General features: G+C 41.6%; 1 protein-coding gene across 1 annotated transcript; it reads right to left on the bottom strand.

Annotated features, from left to right (window-relative positions):
• Positions 1-1548: 1548 nt before the first annotated feature.
• ccdc24 (coiled-coil domain containing 24) lies at positions 1549-16734 on the bottom strand. The gene is made up of 6 exons (XM_069684738.1): positions 16585-16734; positions 12017-12201; positions 8001-8117; positions 7795-7899; positions 6490-6544; positions 1549-1575 (listed from the first exon to the last, which is right to left on the bottom strand). The coding sequence occupies exons 1-6, from the start codon at positions 16732-16734 to the stop codon at positions 1549-1551; spliced, it is 639 nt and encodes a 212-aa protein (XP_069540839.1).
• Positions 16735-16788: the final 54 nt, after the last annotated feature.

The following is a 16788-nucleotide window of genomic DNA, read 5'->3' as shown; positions in this document are numbered from 1 at the left end:
TATCATTTTCAGTGTTCTGTGCAGTACCATGTCCACTTTTCTGTGCACTACCATGTTCAGTTTTCCGTGCACTATCATGTCAACTTTTCTGTGCACTATCCTTTTTATATATCTGTGCACTATCATGTTCAGCTATCCGTGCAATATCATGTACATTTTTCTGTGCACTGTATTTTTCTAACTCTGTGTACTGTGTGCACTACTACTCTACTCTACTTGTTTAATTATATTGTGCATCATGTTTGCTTTCTGCTGCTGTGTAACACCATAAATGTCCCTGTTGCTGCATCAATAAAGGTTTACCTTATCTTAAACTGAAACAGCTTATTAAATTCCGCCAACATTGACGTTATTTGTACTTGTGTTCAAATCATATTCATATGTTTGTGTTTGTAGATAGCAGAGAGTTTAAGTTCAATTTTATTCAGGCTTTATAGGAAAACCCTGCAAGAACTAGACACAGCTTTGAAATGATCTCATTCCTCTTCTGTCTTTATTAGTTTCACACAAAAAGCACTTCTTCCTGGAACAGACCCACGGGACTCACTTCTCATTTTGTGTCTGGTCGGTTGCTGACTTCAAGTTGGCACTCTTTGAGGAGGGACCGGCTGGTGCAAGTTGCTGATAAACTCCAGCTCTGACTTTGTCTCTAGAGCCCTTTTTGGTTGACTCTTATCGCCCTCAGCTGTTCTTTTTGGTGGTGTACAGAACTGTCTATTTATCCGTATAGACTTTGGATTGAGGCATGTGGCTACTAGGCTTTGCTGTTGAGCTTTGTCCATCCCAAGATGGCCATTACTATTTCTGTCAGCTCCATTATTGATTGTCTTTCTGTCAGTCCGTCCAGGAAAGCTCCCAGTTTCATTCATCACTGAATGATTTTCTGTTGTTGACACTAATCTACCTCCACAGGTACTTTTCTGTTGCCCATTTTGTGTCTCTGATTTCCCTCTTGTTGGTGCAGGATGGTCAGTACTTTTCCTGATGTTACTGTCTGCCTCACAGTGAGAGGATGAGGGGATTGTATTGATGTGTCTTAACCTCCTGGCAGGGCTGCTTCTTCTCTCCGTCTGAGGTGACGAATCACACTTTCTGCTGGGGCTGCGAATACTGTGAGGGGATGACTGATGGGTGTCGTGGGTGGCCGAGTTTCTTTGAGTTTCTATCTGAAAAGCAGGACTGGACGTAAAGGTCCTGCTGTGGAGACCAGCACTATCTTGCTCTGGAGAAACACTGCAGTCACGTATAGTTTTATCCAATATCTGGTCACTGCCAGGCTTTGGAAGTAATGTGGTGGAGTCACTGTCAGCATGCCCAGAGGTGATGATCCTGTCGCCGATAGGCGTTTCTATTTTTCTGGGTTCAGAGGAGGCTGATGTGCTTCTGGGTCGTCTGTGAGCCCTGGACAATGAAGGACTGTTAATGACTTTATCTGATGCAGAGGTCTTGTTAGGACAACTGAGCGGTGGCCTGGGTTTAGTTTGGTACCGAGGAGGAGGTGGACGTGGCACTAAGACTGGTGTAGGGCTTAAAGCTTCAAGAGGCTCATCAGAAACCTTGTGTCCCGCTGACAGTCTGAGGGAAAAGAATCAGAATAAGAATTAAATCCTGTATCTCTCTTTCAATTTGTTTGTATAAATTTGGTCATAAATGTATACTTCTTATACTCTTGGATTCTGTTAATAATGTCAAAGGCCTTTCTTGGAGTCATAACATCAAAATGTACAAACGTGAACCTGTTTTTCAATTGCTTCAAAGGCAGAGGAGAGGGTCTCGAAGGTGAAGCGGCGAATGAAGAAGGGTAGAGCTCCAAGTCTGTCTGAATAGCTCCTCTAAGCTCCTTCAACTCTGTGCAAAGACAAGCATATTGAGCTTTGTGAAAAAGTCCCTGAAGTGTCATAGAAGCACGCTGTCACTTACCAACAATTACCGGATGCACAAGAAAAAAAGAAAGCACACATTTCCCAGTTCTGAAAATGAACTTAATGGCTGATTTGCTCAGACGACTCGTTAATGTTCTCAAATTATTTCACTCTCATTTGGCTCGGAGTGGATAGATTTGGCCGGAGTCCTAAAACTCTCTTTTTTCATTCATAAATATGTTTCAGAATGAGTTCCACCAGCTAATGGACAGTGGGAGACGTTATCATCATCACCATTTCATCTGTAAATGTATTCACAGAGCTAAAGATTAAATGAGATGGAAGAGATAAAGAGGAGTCCTTTTTCTCATGCATCATGTGTCACAAAATAATTTGCCACCAGATGGCAGCAAACACACAAATGTTGGTGCATTGACTCACCTGCAAGTGTGGGTTCCGATTTCTCTAACCTACTCTGACACTTTTGTTTAATATTTCCCTGCAAAAAACAAACAAAGAACAGGAAGAGGCAGAGCTTATGTTAGTCATGCTTCTTAAGTTTTCGTTACACAATGCTATGCAACAAACATTCAGCCTTGTGACAGGAGTAGAAGTGGATAAATAATAGGAGATGAAGGTATTAAACAAGCTCAAAAAAGCCTGAGTCTTTGGAAAAAGCAAAGGAACAAGGACACAGATAAATATAACAGCGGGAGAAAGGGGACAGGGAATGTGAGTGTGCGACCACTAAACGATTGAGCAGCAGTGTTCCATCATAATGTGGCCTCAAATATCCAAACACAGAGCAAACGAAAACCCTGGTGCTGCGTGTGTGCGTTTGTGTGTCTTCATGTGTCTGTCGTGAGTGACTGGCAGCCTACTTTCCTCATTTTTGTAACAGCACGAACACTAATGGAGAGCCTTTATAACATCCACAGACTAAACACACTCACGCTCGCACACATATCCTGATGCCTCGAGAGACTGACAGTTAAAACATATTTTTGGTCTATTTTCCCAGCAGGATTCAAACCCAAACCCCCTGTCTTTCTGAGCTGCAGACAGAGTTTGCATGGCGTCTGACAGCGAAGTGGCTGAAACCCAAAACAACCCTACACTCACACACACTCGTGCACACACCAAAAATAGGCTTTGTGGTCCGTGTGAGGTTTGAAGCCATTATCATGGCGCTGACTTTCTGATATTTTAGGAACAGCTCGTATGTTACTGTTATTACTCTCATACATGGTTCTCGACCCAAATCCTCCTCTGCACGGCCAAAACACACAGGCTCCCTGTGAGCTGATGCAGAACCACAAACAGGAGAACAAGGATCAACATTTCTGCTACAGAATCCAGCTGAAACCAGCTACTGAAGGCTGCAATATTATCATCATCTAGGGTGATGTTTCTGCTGTATACTGGCACCATACTGACCATGTCTGTTTTAAATTGTCCACCAACGAAAACCTTCCACATCCTGGGAGCAAGAGAGCAGACTTATTAGCATCATCCATTACACTGGGTGGGGAAATATTCAGTTATTAACAGTGAGAGAGAATGAATGAGTATAACAGTGCAGCCTGTACCTAAGAGGCCAGGATAATTCAGTATATCCTCATAGTTTCCACTTCTACAGGGTGATGGGATACAAGACTTCACATTCAGCACGTAGAGACTGCACACTTGTTTGTATGTAAGAGTTACTCCAGGACTTCTGCTTCTTCTGAGAAAATGGCTCATTACAGATGTGCGTTTGGGGCCAATGTATGATTGGCTGCCACATGGTGCATGAAAAAGGCAATTTGATCATACAATATAAAGCCTTCACATGCCTGATTTGGCTCCATTTAACAGCTAACTGCATGGAGCATAGAATAACACTAAATGCAATCTGAGCTGCGACTGTGATGAGAAAATCTCGACACTCCTGAAGAAAGGCGTTTACGCTCTCGTGGATAAAAACAATGTGCAGTCTGGCTTCCAGACAAACACTCTTATGGGACACTTTTTGACATTAAACCTATTTTTTCCTCCAATTTTAAGTTGACTACAAGCAGACAACAAAAAACTGCTAAAGACAGCTAATTACAGCAGGCCTTTGAATACAAAAAACAGATGTTAACAATCAAAAACTTCAAATGTAATTTGAGTTAGAAAGTTTATATGTTTTCCTGCAGATTGTAAATTGTTAAACCCTCCAATTTGGATCAGAATTCAAATCCATCAAAGACTGGGACTAGTACAGCTATAAGTGTCAGTTCCTCCTCTACTTAGCATCCTCAATAGTATGTAAGTATATGATTGACTAAGTGGACATGGCTTAGTAAAACACTGAACTGTTGACATCCTCCTCCAGTGAAAATCAAGTGTTTAACCTTGTAAACATCTCCATGTGGTGTTCTTCATGTGCTAAAAGACATATCAGGGACAACATCAGCAGTCATCTCCATGGCTGGGCCTGTCTGCTTTTAAACTGCAGTGTACCAAGGACAGGCTGAACAACACGTTTTCACATGGGCAGGTTTGAGACGTCCCAAACCTAAGGAGCCAATCCCGTTAATGGACGGGGTGATGCTATGCGTATCATTATGTGTAACCTATGGCAACCACATCTGACTACTAATGTTAACGTTAACGTTAGTACTACTTATTACTACATTTCAAGATAGCTAAGTTTCAACAAGTTGCCGCTAAACGGTGGCAGAGACCTGTTTTGTTTTCGCGGGGAGTGATTAGAAATCCGACAGTGGGCAGGGACTATACAGATTCAGGAATTTTTAATGAGGGAGAAGGAGGAGGTGTCTTGGGAGGATTTTTAAAGGTATCTTGCAGAAAAAACATATCAGACCGAATGTATTATTTCAAGCAGAGCATTTTATATGTCTTAAACATGACTGGAGCTGGTCTTTAAAAAAGATCCTTTCTTCCAGGGATTGATAAGTTATCACAGCAATGCTTTCTTGCACAGGGCGGCATCAACTTCTGCAGCAAATAAACAAGAGTGCACAATAATCTCATGCTAGAAGAGAACAGCACGACCTGAGCCACAGCTTCATCCCACCTGCTCACACAGCAGGCAGCATCCCTTCGCTCGAGGAGACGATTTCTTCACAGAGAAAGTGCCACACTTCCGCTTTACTGCAAGTCCCTTTCAGATGGACAATAACTGCCTTTACAATAAATGCCCTAATGACGACAAGGCAAGGTTTCTATACAATCAGCTTCAGTAAAAGATGCCTGTGCTGTTTGGTGTAGCAGTAGGAACATAAAGTAGGTCTTCATGCTCACAATCACACTCTGTGGTCACACACCATATTCCCATTTGGTGCTTAACTAACATCTGAAACGCATAAGAGACTATAACAATAATTGTTCCCCTTTATATACAGTTGCCCCATTTTTCAACTTGTCTTGTTTCCAGACAAACTGGCAGTGTAACATTTCCACTCAGACTCCCACACACACACACACACACACACACACACACACACACACACACTCACAGAGGCTGCAGAGAGATAAGTTTCACATCTGGTCTGCAGAAAAGTCCTGCATTTGGGCTCTAACTAGCTCACTCTGATTCTTTCATAATGCCAGACAAGCAACTCAGTGTAGCAAAGCATACTTGTAGGTTTGTTTTTTATATGTGTGTGTGTGTGTGTCTCAGTGTGCATGTAGTAAGTAATTAAGTGATTGGGAGCAGATTGATGTTACTCAGCACTGCGGAACTTTTGGCCAGACAGACGGGAAAAAAACAGCCTTAGACAGAACCTGTGCAGGTTTCTTGTGTTCACGTGTGAGTTCGTGTTTGTATGTGTACAAGTGTTTATATGTGTAAATGGAAACCATGGCAGGGTTTTAGTGCCAAAAGAGAGTCAGCAGCTCCACCCAAAGGGATTACAAACCTTAAACTTTAGGGGGAAAATGTATTTTGTTTAGGGGGGAAAAAAGAGTCCCTGGTTAAGGAAGTCATTTTTAAAACAGAAATAATCTGCAATGTTAGGAATATATCATTTAACAGTTTAACAGTTCAATATGTAAATTGGAACTGATTTTGCCTCGGAAAACTTTGCTGAAATTCTTAAAATATAATTTGCCATTCTATTAAAATTGAATCAAAACCAATTAAGTCAGGCTGAGGGTAGTAGGACAAATTATTCATCCATCCATGCATTATCTATACCGCTTATCCTGTTCAGGGTCGCAGGGGGGCTGGAGCCTATTCCAGCTGTCATTGGACGAGAGGCGGGATACATCCTGGACTGATCGCCAGCCAATCACAGGGCTGACGCACAGAGACAGACAGCGCTTTACGCTCACACTCACACCTACTGGAAATGTTTTTGTCACCAGTTGACCTATCAAGTATGTGTTTAGACTGTGGGAGAAAGCAGGAGTACCTGGAGAGAACCCACGCATGCACTGGGTGAACATGCAAACTCCACACAGAAAGGCCCACTTCATAGAAAACCATACAGTACATATACTATAATATGAATATACCACCCAAATTTACAAGTACAACATAGCAACATGACTTAGGATGCTAAAATTATTACATTGTTTGGGAAGGATATTAAAGATGTATTTGGTAGTTGGCTGTTTTCCATCCTGTTGTTCTTACCTTTAAATGCATTACTAGTCTCTTTAACTCTTCACATTCCTCCATTAGGACAGACCTAGACAGACAGACAGAGAGAGAAGGAGAAATAAAGAACAGCCCTTATGCCTATCATCAGTACTTCACTTGTTTTACATTAAAAAAAACTATTGAGCCAAAAAACTTAAATCTGGGTCAGAGTGGAAACTATGCATTTGACACATACACACCCAGCACCTTAGTTATACTGGCTGTGGTTTGTTTTATTGAATGCTGTAAAAATTGATCCACATATTAAACATTAAATATCCGAATTTTATGATTACTTCCAACAGTACTATGTGATATTTGCATATGGAATAGGTACACTGAGTTTATCCTCTGCAGTTTTCATTCTGAGGATACCGTGTCCTATTTTTCTTTTCCCTCTTTCTCTCTCCCCACATGTAAACTTTCTCCTTCTCTGGTTACATAACCCAAAGTAGACTTTATTCACTCATTTGAAATGAGAAAGAAAACTTCTCCCTGCCCGGAGATCCATTTTTCTGACAATGGGGCCTTTTGTTCTGGTCGAGTCAGGAAATGGGCGATAGCGGGAGAGAAAGACAGAGAGAAAGAGAGAGAGAGAGAGAGAGAGGTGGTCCAAGTGACTGTACTGCCCTCTGGGCCTCAAAAAGAGAGGGATGGAGGAAGGAAAGGAGGGATGGAGTGTGAAGGAGGCAGGGCAGCGACAGAAGCCAGAGAGGAGAGTAGAGGGGAAATTAAGAAGAAAAAAGGAGGAAAGGGAGAAAGCTCCGAGAAACTCACTCACAGACTCGCAGAGCGCATGAGAATACAACGACACATAACCACAACATTTACAAACATTAACAATAAATGTATCTATACCACATGTGATGTGTCTCTGTGAGTTAGTATGAGAAACCTCAGACGGTCTCATGTGTTGTTTACTCAATCTGGATTCACTGTTTGTGCTGTTGATCCTTTATGCTTTTGGGGGTTGGGTCGACCACAAGAAACAAAGGATTTTTCCGAGGAAAAATCGGTGGAGTCATGGGACGATTAAAAAAATAGGTACAATTAAAAGAATAGAGAGAGAGAATATATTGTTTTTTTTAAAGGGTCACAAGACGTGCTAGACCAACATAGGTCATACTAGAAGCTTATTTCCGATTTATTACTATGGCTGTATAAATCGGCTGATTACTGATAAGAAATCGCAGTACGGAACTGTCAACCTAGGTTTGAGGTAGTGTCTCCAGCTCAAGTACTGATACAGTTTTAGTTGAGTAATATTAAGGTGGGGAAACATTGCTCTATGCAACTTACTTGAGGCGGTCCACCACTTGGTCAATGTCGGTGACATTCAGCTTGTCTCTCATTGACTCGATCTCCTCCTCAGCACTGGACCGGACTGAACAGTGAGAGCTGGGTCTGAAGCAGAGGAGGTGAGAACAGAATATTTAGCACATATCCGTGCAGAGCTTTTCATGTATATTCATTACGAAAAGCAAGTTCTGTTTAGACTTACTTACCTGCTTCCAGTATCGGTGTCTCCAGGGTCGATAGATCTTCTTTGACAGCTGTCAAGGTGACCCAGCGCGTAGTCCACCGTCTCAGGTTTGTACTGAAACGCGAGAGCCTCACCATCTCTATGGCAACAACAGCAGAGACAAGGACAGACTCTTTACACAAGTCAGTTTACTGTATGTGCTGCTCTTTCAGAGTTTATATATATACGAGTCTTAGACGGTGGTGGAATATAAATTCATATCTTTGTTTATGCTTTATGTTTTCATTGTATTCACACTAACCTGTAGAAAAAGTGCTGCAAAAATAAGGTTGTATTCATTGACATAATGACAACCGGAACATAAGTCCCATTCTTGCTTTAGGCAGGATGATCTTGTGGGGCTTTCTGTTTAATAAGGGCTGTACGACATGTGCATTTACTAGAAGGCCCCTTCTACAATATCTATTAATAAAAACACATCTGATGTCAGAAAGGTGAAAATAAGCAGCAGAAAAATGATATTATCTGAATGATCCCTGGGAGAAAAAGAAGCAAACTGATGGTGTGGGCAGCTGCAGGTGGAGTTACAGAGTGGTCATGTCTTCTTAATCTTATTGCCCCTATATTAGGGAAAATGTGTTCTCTCTATCAGCTCAGACAATGACATGAAGCTGTGTCAGTGTGTGTGTGTAGTTAAGTGGACGGCTAGGGCATCAGGACCACACAGGAGGCGGCCAATAAGATAAATCAGTTGACTTTTTAACAAGGTACACACCCACTCACACACCCTCATTCCCACATACAAATGGTTCCAATCACAGTAAAACTCTGGTGCGGGGATGAGAGCTTCAATTACTCCCCTCCTGTTCGTGTGGCTTTAAGCAAACCAGTCGATCAGACCTCTGCTGCAAGGACAGGAAAGTGTTCTTGGCTATCATGTCGGGTAAATTAGGTTAACACAAAACAAACACACAAATTATTTCCAGTGGGAGTGTGAGGGACAGAGAAAGGCGCACTTGATGCTTTGGCAATATTTTCTTAATTTCCATGCCAACAAAGCGTATTAAATTGAGCTAAATTGACAAACAGAGGGTTGAGGGGCGTTATTAAGTGGAAGTGTTATTACGGGAAAGTGTGTTCGGTTCACTCCTGAAAGCCATTCAGCTGATACACGCTTGGGATTTAGCCTAATTGAATGATCAAAGGCCTGAAACACACACACACACACACACCATGCATCAAGGTCAACAAGTATACCGAAGCCGACTTCAAAGAGAGAAAGCGATTTGTGCTGGCACAGTCTGTGTGGCACCAATACTTTTTTGGTCGTGTTCCTACACAGCAGACAACAATGGGCCGTGTTTCCCAACTCTGCAAGGGACTTTTTCTAATCCATTTACATCCCAGCCAGAGCACTTTACAAGAGTAACCTGATGTGTGAGCAAGTGGGGCCTCAGTTCGTGTCTTGCTTGGCGACACTTTAATAAGACACAGTGCTGTTGTGAGCATCAGACCTGTGGCTCTGTTGGATATTGGACTGTAAGCTTAAACATCAGGCCTCGCTGTCATCCCGACTTAAAAGAAACTCCAGTGAGATTGCTTCAAAATAAATCCCCGTCGAATGGGCTCTTATAACAAGCACCAGGGGTTACATTATACATTTTATATTCCTTTTGATGCATGAACTATCTTAGATTTTATATGGCAGGGGACTACGTTTTCACAACTGTTTGTGCCGATGGTGAGGACAAATTAAGCCATCTGTAGCGCTGTGGCTCAGGGGATGGTCCACCACTTCTGTCCAAAGTAAAATATTTCAACAACTGTTCAACTGTCAGTCACGGTGGCAAGTTGGTAAAAGTTGGAGGGAAATATTAACTATTGTGTGAATTGCTGCAAAAAGGCTTAATGCTAATATGTAAATGTTAGCATGCTAACTCACCACATGACAATGGTAAATATAAGCTGTGTCCCAATTCGGGGGGCTGCATCCTTCAAAGGACGTATTTCAAGGCCGATTGCATCACAGCAGAGCGTCAAAGGCAGTCCCATTTCTAAGGCTCCTTCAGATTCAGCCGACAAATGCATCAAATGGCCCGACGTATCCTGAGATTCGTCGCACGCCAAAGATGGCGGACTCTCAAGCGGGCTATGGTAAATATTGTGCATGTTAAACATCAGAATGTTAGCATTATCATTATTAACATGTTGGTATCATGGATGTTGATTAGCATGCAGATATACCATTTAGCTCAAAGTACGAGGTCTGTAAGTACAGACTACAAAAGCTGACATCTCCTCTGAAAATACAGCGAGCAAGCAGCTACAGCAGAAAGAGAAAATGAGTACTACAAGCGACACCACAGCTCAACAAGTGGATTGTTTTTGTTTTTAAGGTTACGATATGAAAACTGAAACAATCTTATGTTCGCCTGCTTGCATTGCTTTAGTTAGGAATTGGCTAGCATTATTTTATTTGGGGACGGAACAGATTGAATGCGACATCAACAAATGCAACAATTAAGTAATTTTTGAAGAAAATAAATTATAAATCCAACAGAATAGTTACTAGTTGAATAGTCACAAATCCGTGATTCAAAAAAAAGACTTAGGGATAATGGCAATTACAAAAACACAACTCTATTGAAGGTTTTAACGACACACCACAAACGGACACTGAAAAAAAAAGAAAAATCACAATAAAAGGATGTCGACAAATTGACAGGCAATAAATAGTTTGTCACAAAAACGGAGAACAATCCATCTGATGTGGTGCTTTTCCTAAAAGGCCTCATCAAAACCGAAGAGGTGACACGGGGCAACATTCCTAGCAGCACCGAGCTCGTTGCTGGGATAGTTGCTAGTTCACACATACTCAGGCTCAGACACACTTGTACATCCCCCCAAACTCTCCGAATTTAACAGCCTTTATGTAAAAAAAAAAAAAATGTAAGGATGTAGGTCAGTGTCAATAAATGTTAGCAACCTGCCAACAGTTTTTATGACATTTTAATACATATCATTAAATCGCCAGTTGCTACAAGCTCATCTCTGACCTGAGTTGCAAGATTAGCTGAAGAAATTACAACCCAAAAGCACTTAGAAAATATGACCACTTATGGAGGAGCTTATAACTCCCTGAAGACTGTGGCTCATAAAAAACTGATACAGAGAACCAAGCTTCATCGCCCTCTCCCTGTGAACACAAACAGTTGAATAAGGTCAGTTTTCTCTCATTTTTGAACAAAAGCAAACCTGCTTAAGATTAGTGATCGGCCACCTGCTTTAAGTGAAACAATTATATCTTTAATCTAATAAGGCTAGAAGTGATTGGTCCTTTGTTAGCATCTGGCGTGGACTGCATGGAAGCCTCCCTCCTATAATTGTTCCATTGTTGCACAATTCCCGAACCTGTTTGCAACTTCCCTACGCCAGAAAACCTTTGTTCTTCTGCTTTCCATCCCATTTGTAACTGACAAGGCAGCACAATATAGCATTTTATGGCACTCTTTGTCAGGGGGAAAAATGACGCAGGGAGTGTGAGAGCAGGGTCTTTACCCACTTGTTAATACCATCTCTGTGTGTTGCTCGGTTTTCATATGATTGGTTGCCTAAAAAGAGAGAAAGTGACAAAACCAGACCCCCTTGAAAGGTTCTCAGATTTTAAACTGTAAGAGCTTGAAGCGGATGAAGTGAGTAGGTGTAGCGTTCTGAAAACAGAAGCCGGTCTCAGGAGAAAAAGTTCTGCGGACATAAGGTTCTAAAAAGGACATTTTCACCAAGCTAACTATTTTAAACCCACAGTGTCCTACCAAAAGCTGTACACAATGCATCAGAGTTGTGCCAATTGTGGTGTGTAAGTGTTCCTACATTCCAGTGTAACAGACCATCCTCATCTCATGCGGTACAAGAATGAATATATCAAAACCTAATTACGCTCTTGCCCAGTATGTCCAAAGGTCATAAACACAACCCTTTAAATAATTCACTAACAATGTGCTCTAAATTAGGTTTATGTGCGTGAGATCTCACACCTACCTTCCCCCCCTGCCGGCCCTCTCTCTGAGCGTCTGCAGTAACATCTTGACCTCGGACCTCAGCAGCTCTTTGACTGCCGGGGGGTCAGCGAGAGGGGAGCCGTGCTGCAGTGAGAGGGGGGTCCCCGCCCTGCTGCCAATGCTTCCCTGCTGGCTCGCCTGCCACATCTTGTACCACATCTCCACCTGCAAACATTAGAGTTATGGTTAGTGGTGACAAGCATTTCTCAAATGCTCAAGAAAAGTGTGAATTAATATGTCTATTTAAACTCTTCAATATAGAAAACATGCCCCCCAACATGCAGTGCAAAGCTGTTTTTAAACTATGTTTGTTTTCCTCTTACTGTAAGTGACTGTGCTGCAGTCTATCTCCATTTTCTCTGCATTTCTTATTGTGAAAACATTTTCAGGGCTGTCCTTGGCAGAGGCAGACATTGTGTAAAGTGCTGTAAACATAGAACATTGTCTTCTTGCAATTGGCAGCAATACAACTTTACTCTGCACGGAGACACTTTGCTTCAATGGATATATTTTGTGAAAGAAATCTCTCAAAATTTTCAGCATGTTTCATAAACTGACATTATTATCTAGTTCCATACCTTTAACCCACAACTTTCTTTCTCTATATGGAACCACGTTTACATGCGTTTGTCCTAATCTGAGGACCACATCCATACATAGAGCACAGGCTGAGGAGCACGATGAATTCTAGCTAGGCCATGTCATTAGATAAGCAGCTCTGCAGCATGACCAGGCAGCTTTCTAGTCTTTGTAATTTTGCGAGGATTATCACTTCAGATGAAGGATTTGTTCAAAAGAAAAAAGAAAGTAGAAAGGTCAGTCTTCATGCGTGACTTCCTCTGTGAGCTGATAAAAAAAAGCTGAGCGCCCAGGAACACTGTCGTACTCTTACAAGCAGCTTGTTTTCTGAATTTGCTGAAATATCACCAAAATGTAACCATAGTGTTAGAGCCAAAGAAAAATGAAAAACATAATATTTTGAGTTTAAAAAGAGAGGTGAAAAATATGTGCCTGTGTGCACACACACGTCTGGATTCCATTAAACACCTCCACACCTGTTGCCTGCCAATCATTCCTGTCATGTTGCAGTCAAAGAGTTTACTTCAAACACATGCACCAGAGAATACTATAAACACACTGCTGTGTGTGTTTATGTGTGTGGTAAATGCTTTCACACAGTACCTTGCACACACACAGATACACACAGGTCTTTTCCCTCACACTGGCTTCCTCTGTCTGTGCTTGGGTGTTGAGGTGTTTATGTTACAGGTTTCAGGGCTCACCAGCTAACAAGACCTTCCTGGATCTTTCTGTCCTTCTTTCCTCTGCTGTGAGACTGTTGATCTTATACAGGGAGCTATTTAAAAGGAGCGCTGCTGAGACCTGTCAGCTAAAAACCCTCACTAGGTGCTATTATGTTGAATTATTCAAATTGGGTTTTAGAATGTGTTTAACTTCATTCAGCGCAGAGAGAATGAGCGCTGTAGAGGGAGGTACGGACAGATTGGCCTTGTAGAATGACTTGAAAAGAGAGGCTAATATTCCCTCTGATCTAACCGCCAGAGACAATGGAGACCTTGATGGAGGGAGGAGCAGCGGGGCTGAGGAATGGTGGAGTCGCCTGCAGATCAACTATTACTTTTCACAGTGGCTCACTGAGGGATGGAATTCATTACATGGCTGCAGGAGAAACAGACGGGTACAGAGGAGAGAAAATACACAGAGTGAAAGACATGGAGATAAGCACACACGCACAGGGGAAAAAGAGAACAGGAAGTGATCCACCTTAATGTAATAACCAAGAAAACCTGCATGAACTAGTCTGAGAGTTGAATAAGGTGCTCTGTGCCTCGTTGTTTTTTTTTTCTTTGGAAATTTCTCAAAGCTCTAAGCCTAAGTCTTTCTTTCCATCTAAGGGCTTTGCCCAGATCCACCGTTACGCTGAACTGTAGGTGAAAAAACACCGGAGCTGTACTGAAAGTCACACACATGGCACACACATGCACACAAACATCTATTTACCCAAACACACACACACACACACATCAAGTCGTAGTATATGTGTTGCTAACAGTCTTATCAACAGTTGAGGATAAGCCTCTTTAACCCTGTTATACCGACCCCCTGACTCACTAAGCTTACTGGGCCTCTTTCTGTGTGTGTGTGTGTGTGTGTGTGTGTGTGTCCGTATATGGGTTGAATTACTCTGCATCTTGTATGCTTAATTTAAGGTTGAATGTCTTTTAATTATGCTTAAAATCAATTTTTTGTAGCATAACAATACATTTAATTTGACTGTGAATCGAATGTCTGAGGGCATGATGGTGTGTTTCTGTGTGTGTGCTGTCATATGTGATCTTTTTCATGTTAAAATAATAAAAAACATAGTTATGTGGTCAGCATCTTCATGGAGCAGCCTGAGACGGATCATATCCATGTGTTTTTTCTGCAAACAGTGACTGGCCTGTTGGCTGATAACATCTACAGATGGAGAGATTTCAACACAGGGCAGCAGAAAAAGAGAGAAGATGGCAGAAGATTAGAGAGTAGAAGAGCAGAGAAAATCATCCCATATGAGAAGGAAAACAGCCAGAGATTTTTTATATGACACAGAAAGTGCTGATAAGAGGGATTCTTTGTGAGTGAAATCTACAGCTCCAGACTTGGTCTGAAGTGCACATGCTATGACCTCTGTTATGTAATTCAGCTTGGCAGGAATGTTCCCTCAGTAGACTAGGCTGCATTTCTGCACATCAAGATATTGGGTCAAGCACTGAGACATTTGCAAATCACTGTTAAAGAAAGCAGGATAATATTTTTTGTTAAAAAACCACCACCTAAGCACGTACAGGGAAAAATCAGCAACGAGATAAGAGGTATGGCTTTGTCCACAGGGGGCGCCAAAATCAACACAGACTTTGTGAGTTCCTCACAGGAGCTTTAAAGGTATAATAAGTAGGATTTTCCTAGATGTGGTTAGCATGCTAGCACAAAGGTAACTGTGATGCTGTTGGTGTTAGCTTGGTAGGGTGGGCGTGTTCTCGCAGAAGAGAGTGAGAGTGAATTTCTGGGGATGAAGAGCCCAAGAGGAGGGGCCCAGTTCGAATGTGTTGTTGCAAGGAAATGCAAGGAAAAATCCTACTTATCATTATACCTTTAAGGTCTGCTTTCAGTCTGTGTCAATTTGGACACAGATTTGGACAAAGAAGTACCTATTATCTCTTTTCTGATCTTGTCCTGTACACGTTTAAGTTGTGTTTTCTGGCATAAAATCTCCTCCTGCTTTCTTTCATCATTTAAACACATCACTTATCGAGAATCTTTGCTGTGAAGAATGTAAACAAAGTCGTTTTCGCCCATATGCTGTTAATCTCCTCGTCTGACACCTACCCCGCGGCAGCAGTTACAGGCATTGAAAATATTTATAAATAAATAATCAATCTTGTCATTGGTCTTATTTGCTTTTGTAGGTCATATAGATGCATCAGTATTAATTTCAGTCTGTTTCATAAGCACCAAAAAACTCACAGGACCTTTAACTGAGAAAACATGATAAAGTTGCTCGACAGATAAAATGATGATTTATGAGTTGAGTTGCAGCCCTAAATTTATTTTACCATAGCACGGATAGACTTCATGTCAGTTTCATATCAAAATATATGCTAACTCCAGCAATTACAGCAATTACTGAAGTCAAGTCAAGTCAAACCAAATTTATTTATACAGCCTAATATTACAAATCAAAATGTACCTCAATGCGCTGCAATATCTGTACAGCATGTACCATCTATCCTTAGCCCTTTGATTCAGAAAAAGGAAAAAATCCCTCAAAAAAGTTTTTAAAAATTGGATGAAGGGTTTGAAAGAGCAATGGTGGAGGGACATGCAACAGACAAAAGACTAGAGTATATACAAATTGTGATACAATCTTTTTCTTCAATTTCTATTTTTGACATGGGAGCACACTTATGGAGTAATAGAAGACCTTTCTCAAAATGCATGTCTCTCCAAACAAATGTTATAATTCAACACTCGTCTTGACTACGTACTGGCGTATTTACTGAGTTGTGAGTCTTTCTACCTTAGCTGGATATGTTTACCATCCACCCTGCAAGTCTTTCTTGGGTGAGGTCATTTTCAGTGCTGAGGGATTTCCATGGAAGGGGATTTGGGGGAGTTGAGCTGCCTTTGAGTAAATATTGATGTCTGTCTGGCTCACATTTGGACTTCACTTCAGCAGAGTGCCAGTTAACCCACATCTCACTTTTATGAGGGAGTCTGGGAATCTTAATTAATGAGTGTATGCAGCCAAACTAACCTACTTACAAAACCTAACACCACAACTCATAAATAGTTTGGCCAGGAATGCTGTGCTGGGCATTTCTTTCATTAACCCTGAAACCAAAATATTCTTGTCAATGGTGTGGTGGTATTCTTGTGGTATCCTACCAGAAACCCACACAGTGTCTGAATTCCTACAAGAGGAATTGTGAAATAACATGAATGATGAAATAAAAGATATATTGCATTCATGAAAAACCCTCTTACCTCAGCATGCACATCTTTGTACATGTCAACCAGGGAGTAGCCCAGTGCTGCACAAATCTTTGGCATCTCCGACCCAGGAACATGTTCAGTGATCAGGCTCCACAGAGACTGGCTAGGGCACCAGAGCTGGATTCCATCAGGAGACTGCATACGAATGGCAATCTGAGGGTGTAGGAATGGAGGGAAACAATATTAACCCTAATT

This window comes from Semicossyphus pulcher, unplaced genomic scaffold, assembly GCF_022749685.1.
Source record: "Semicossyphus pulcher isolate SPU_LCO1_2020_fin unplaced genomic scaffold, fSemPul1.0.p SCAF_7, whole genome shotgun sequence".
Lineage (NCBI taxonomy): Eukaryota > Metazoa > Chordata > Actinopteri > Labriformes > Labridae > Semicossyphus > Semicossyphus pulcher.
This window is presented reverse-complemented; position numbering and strand designations above follow the sequence as displayed.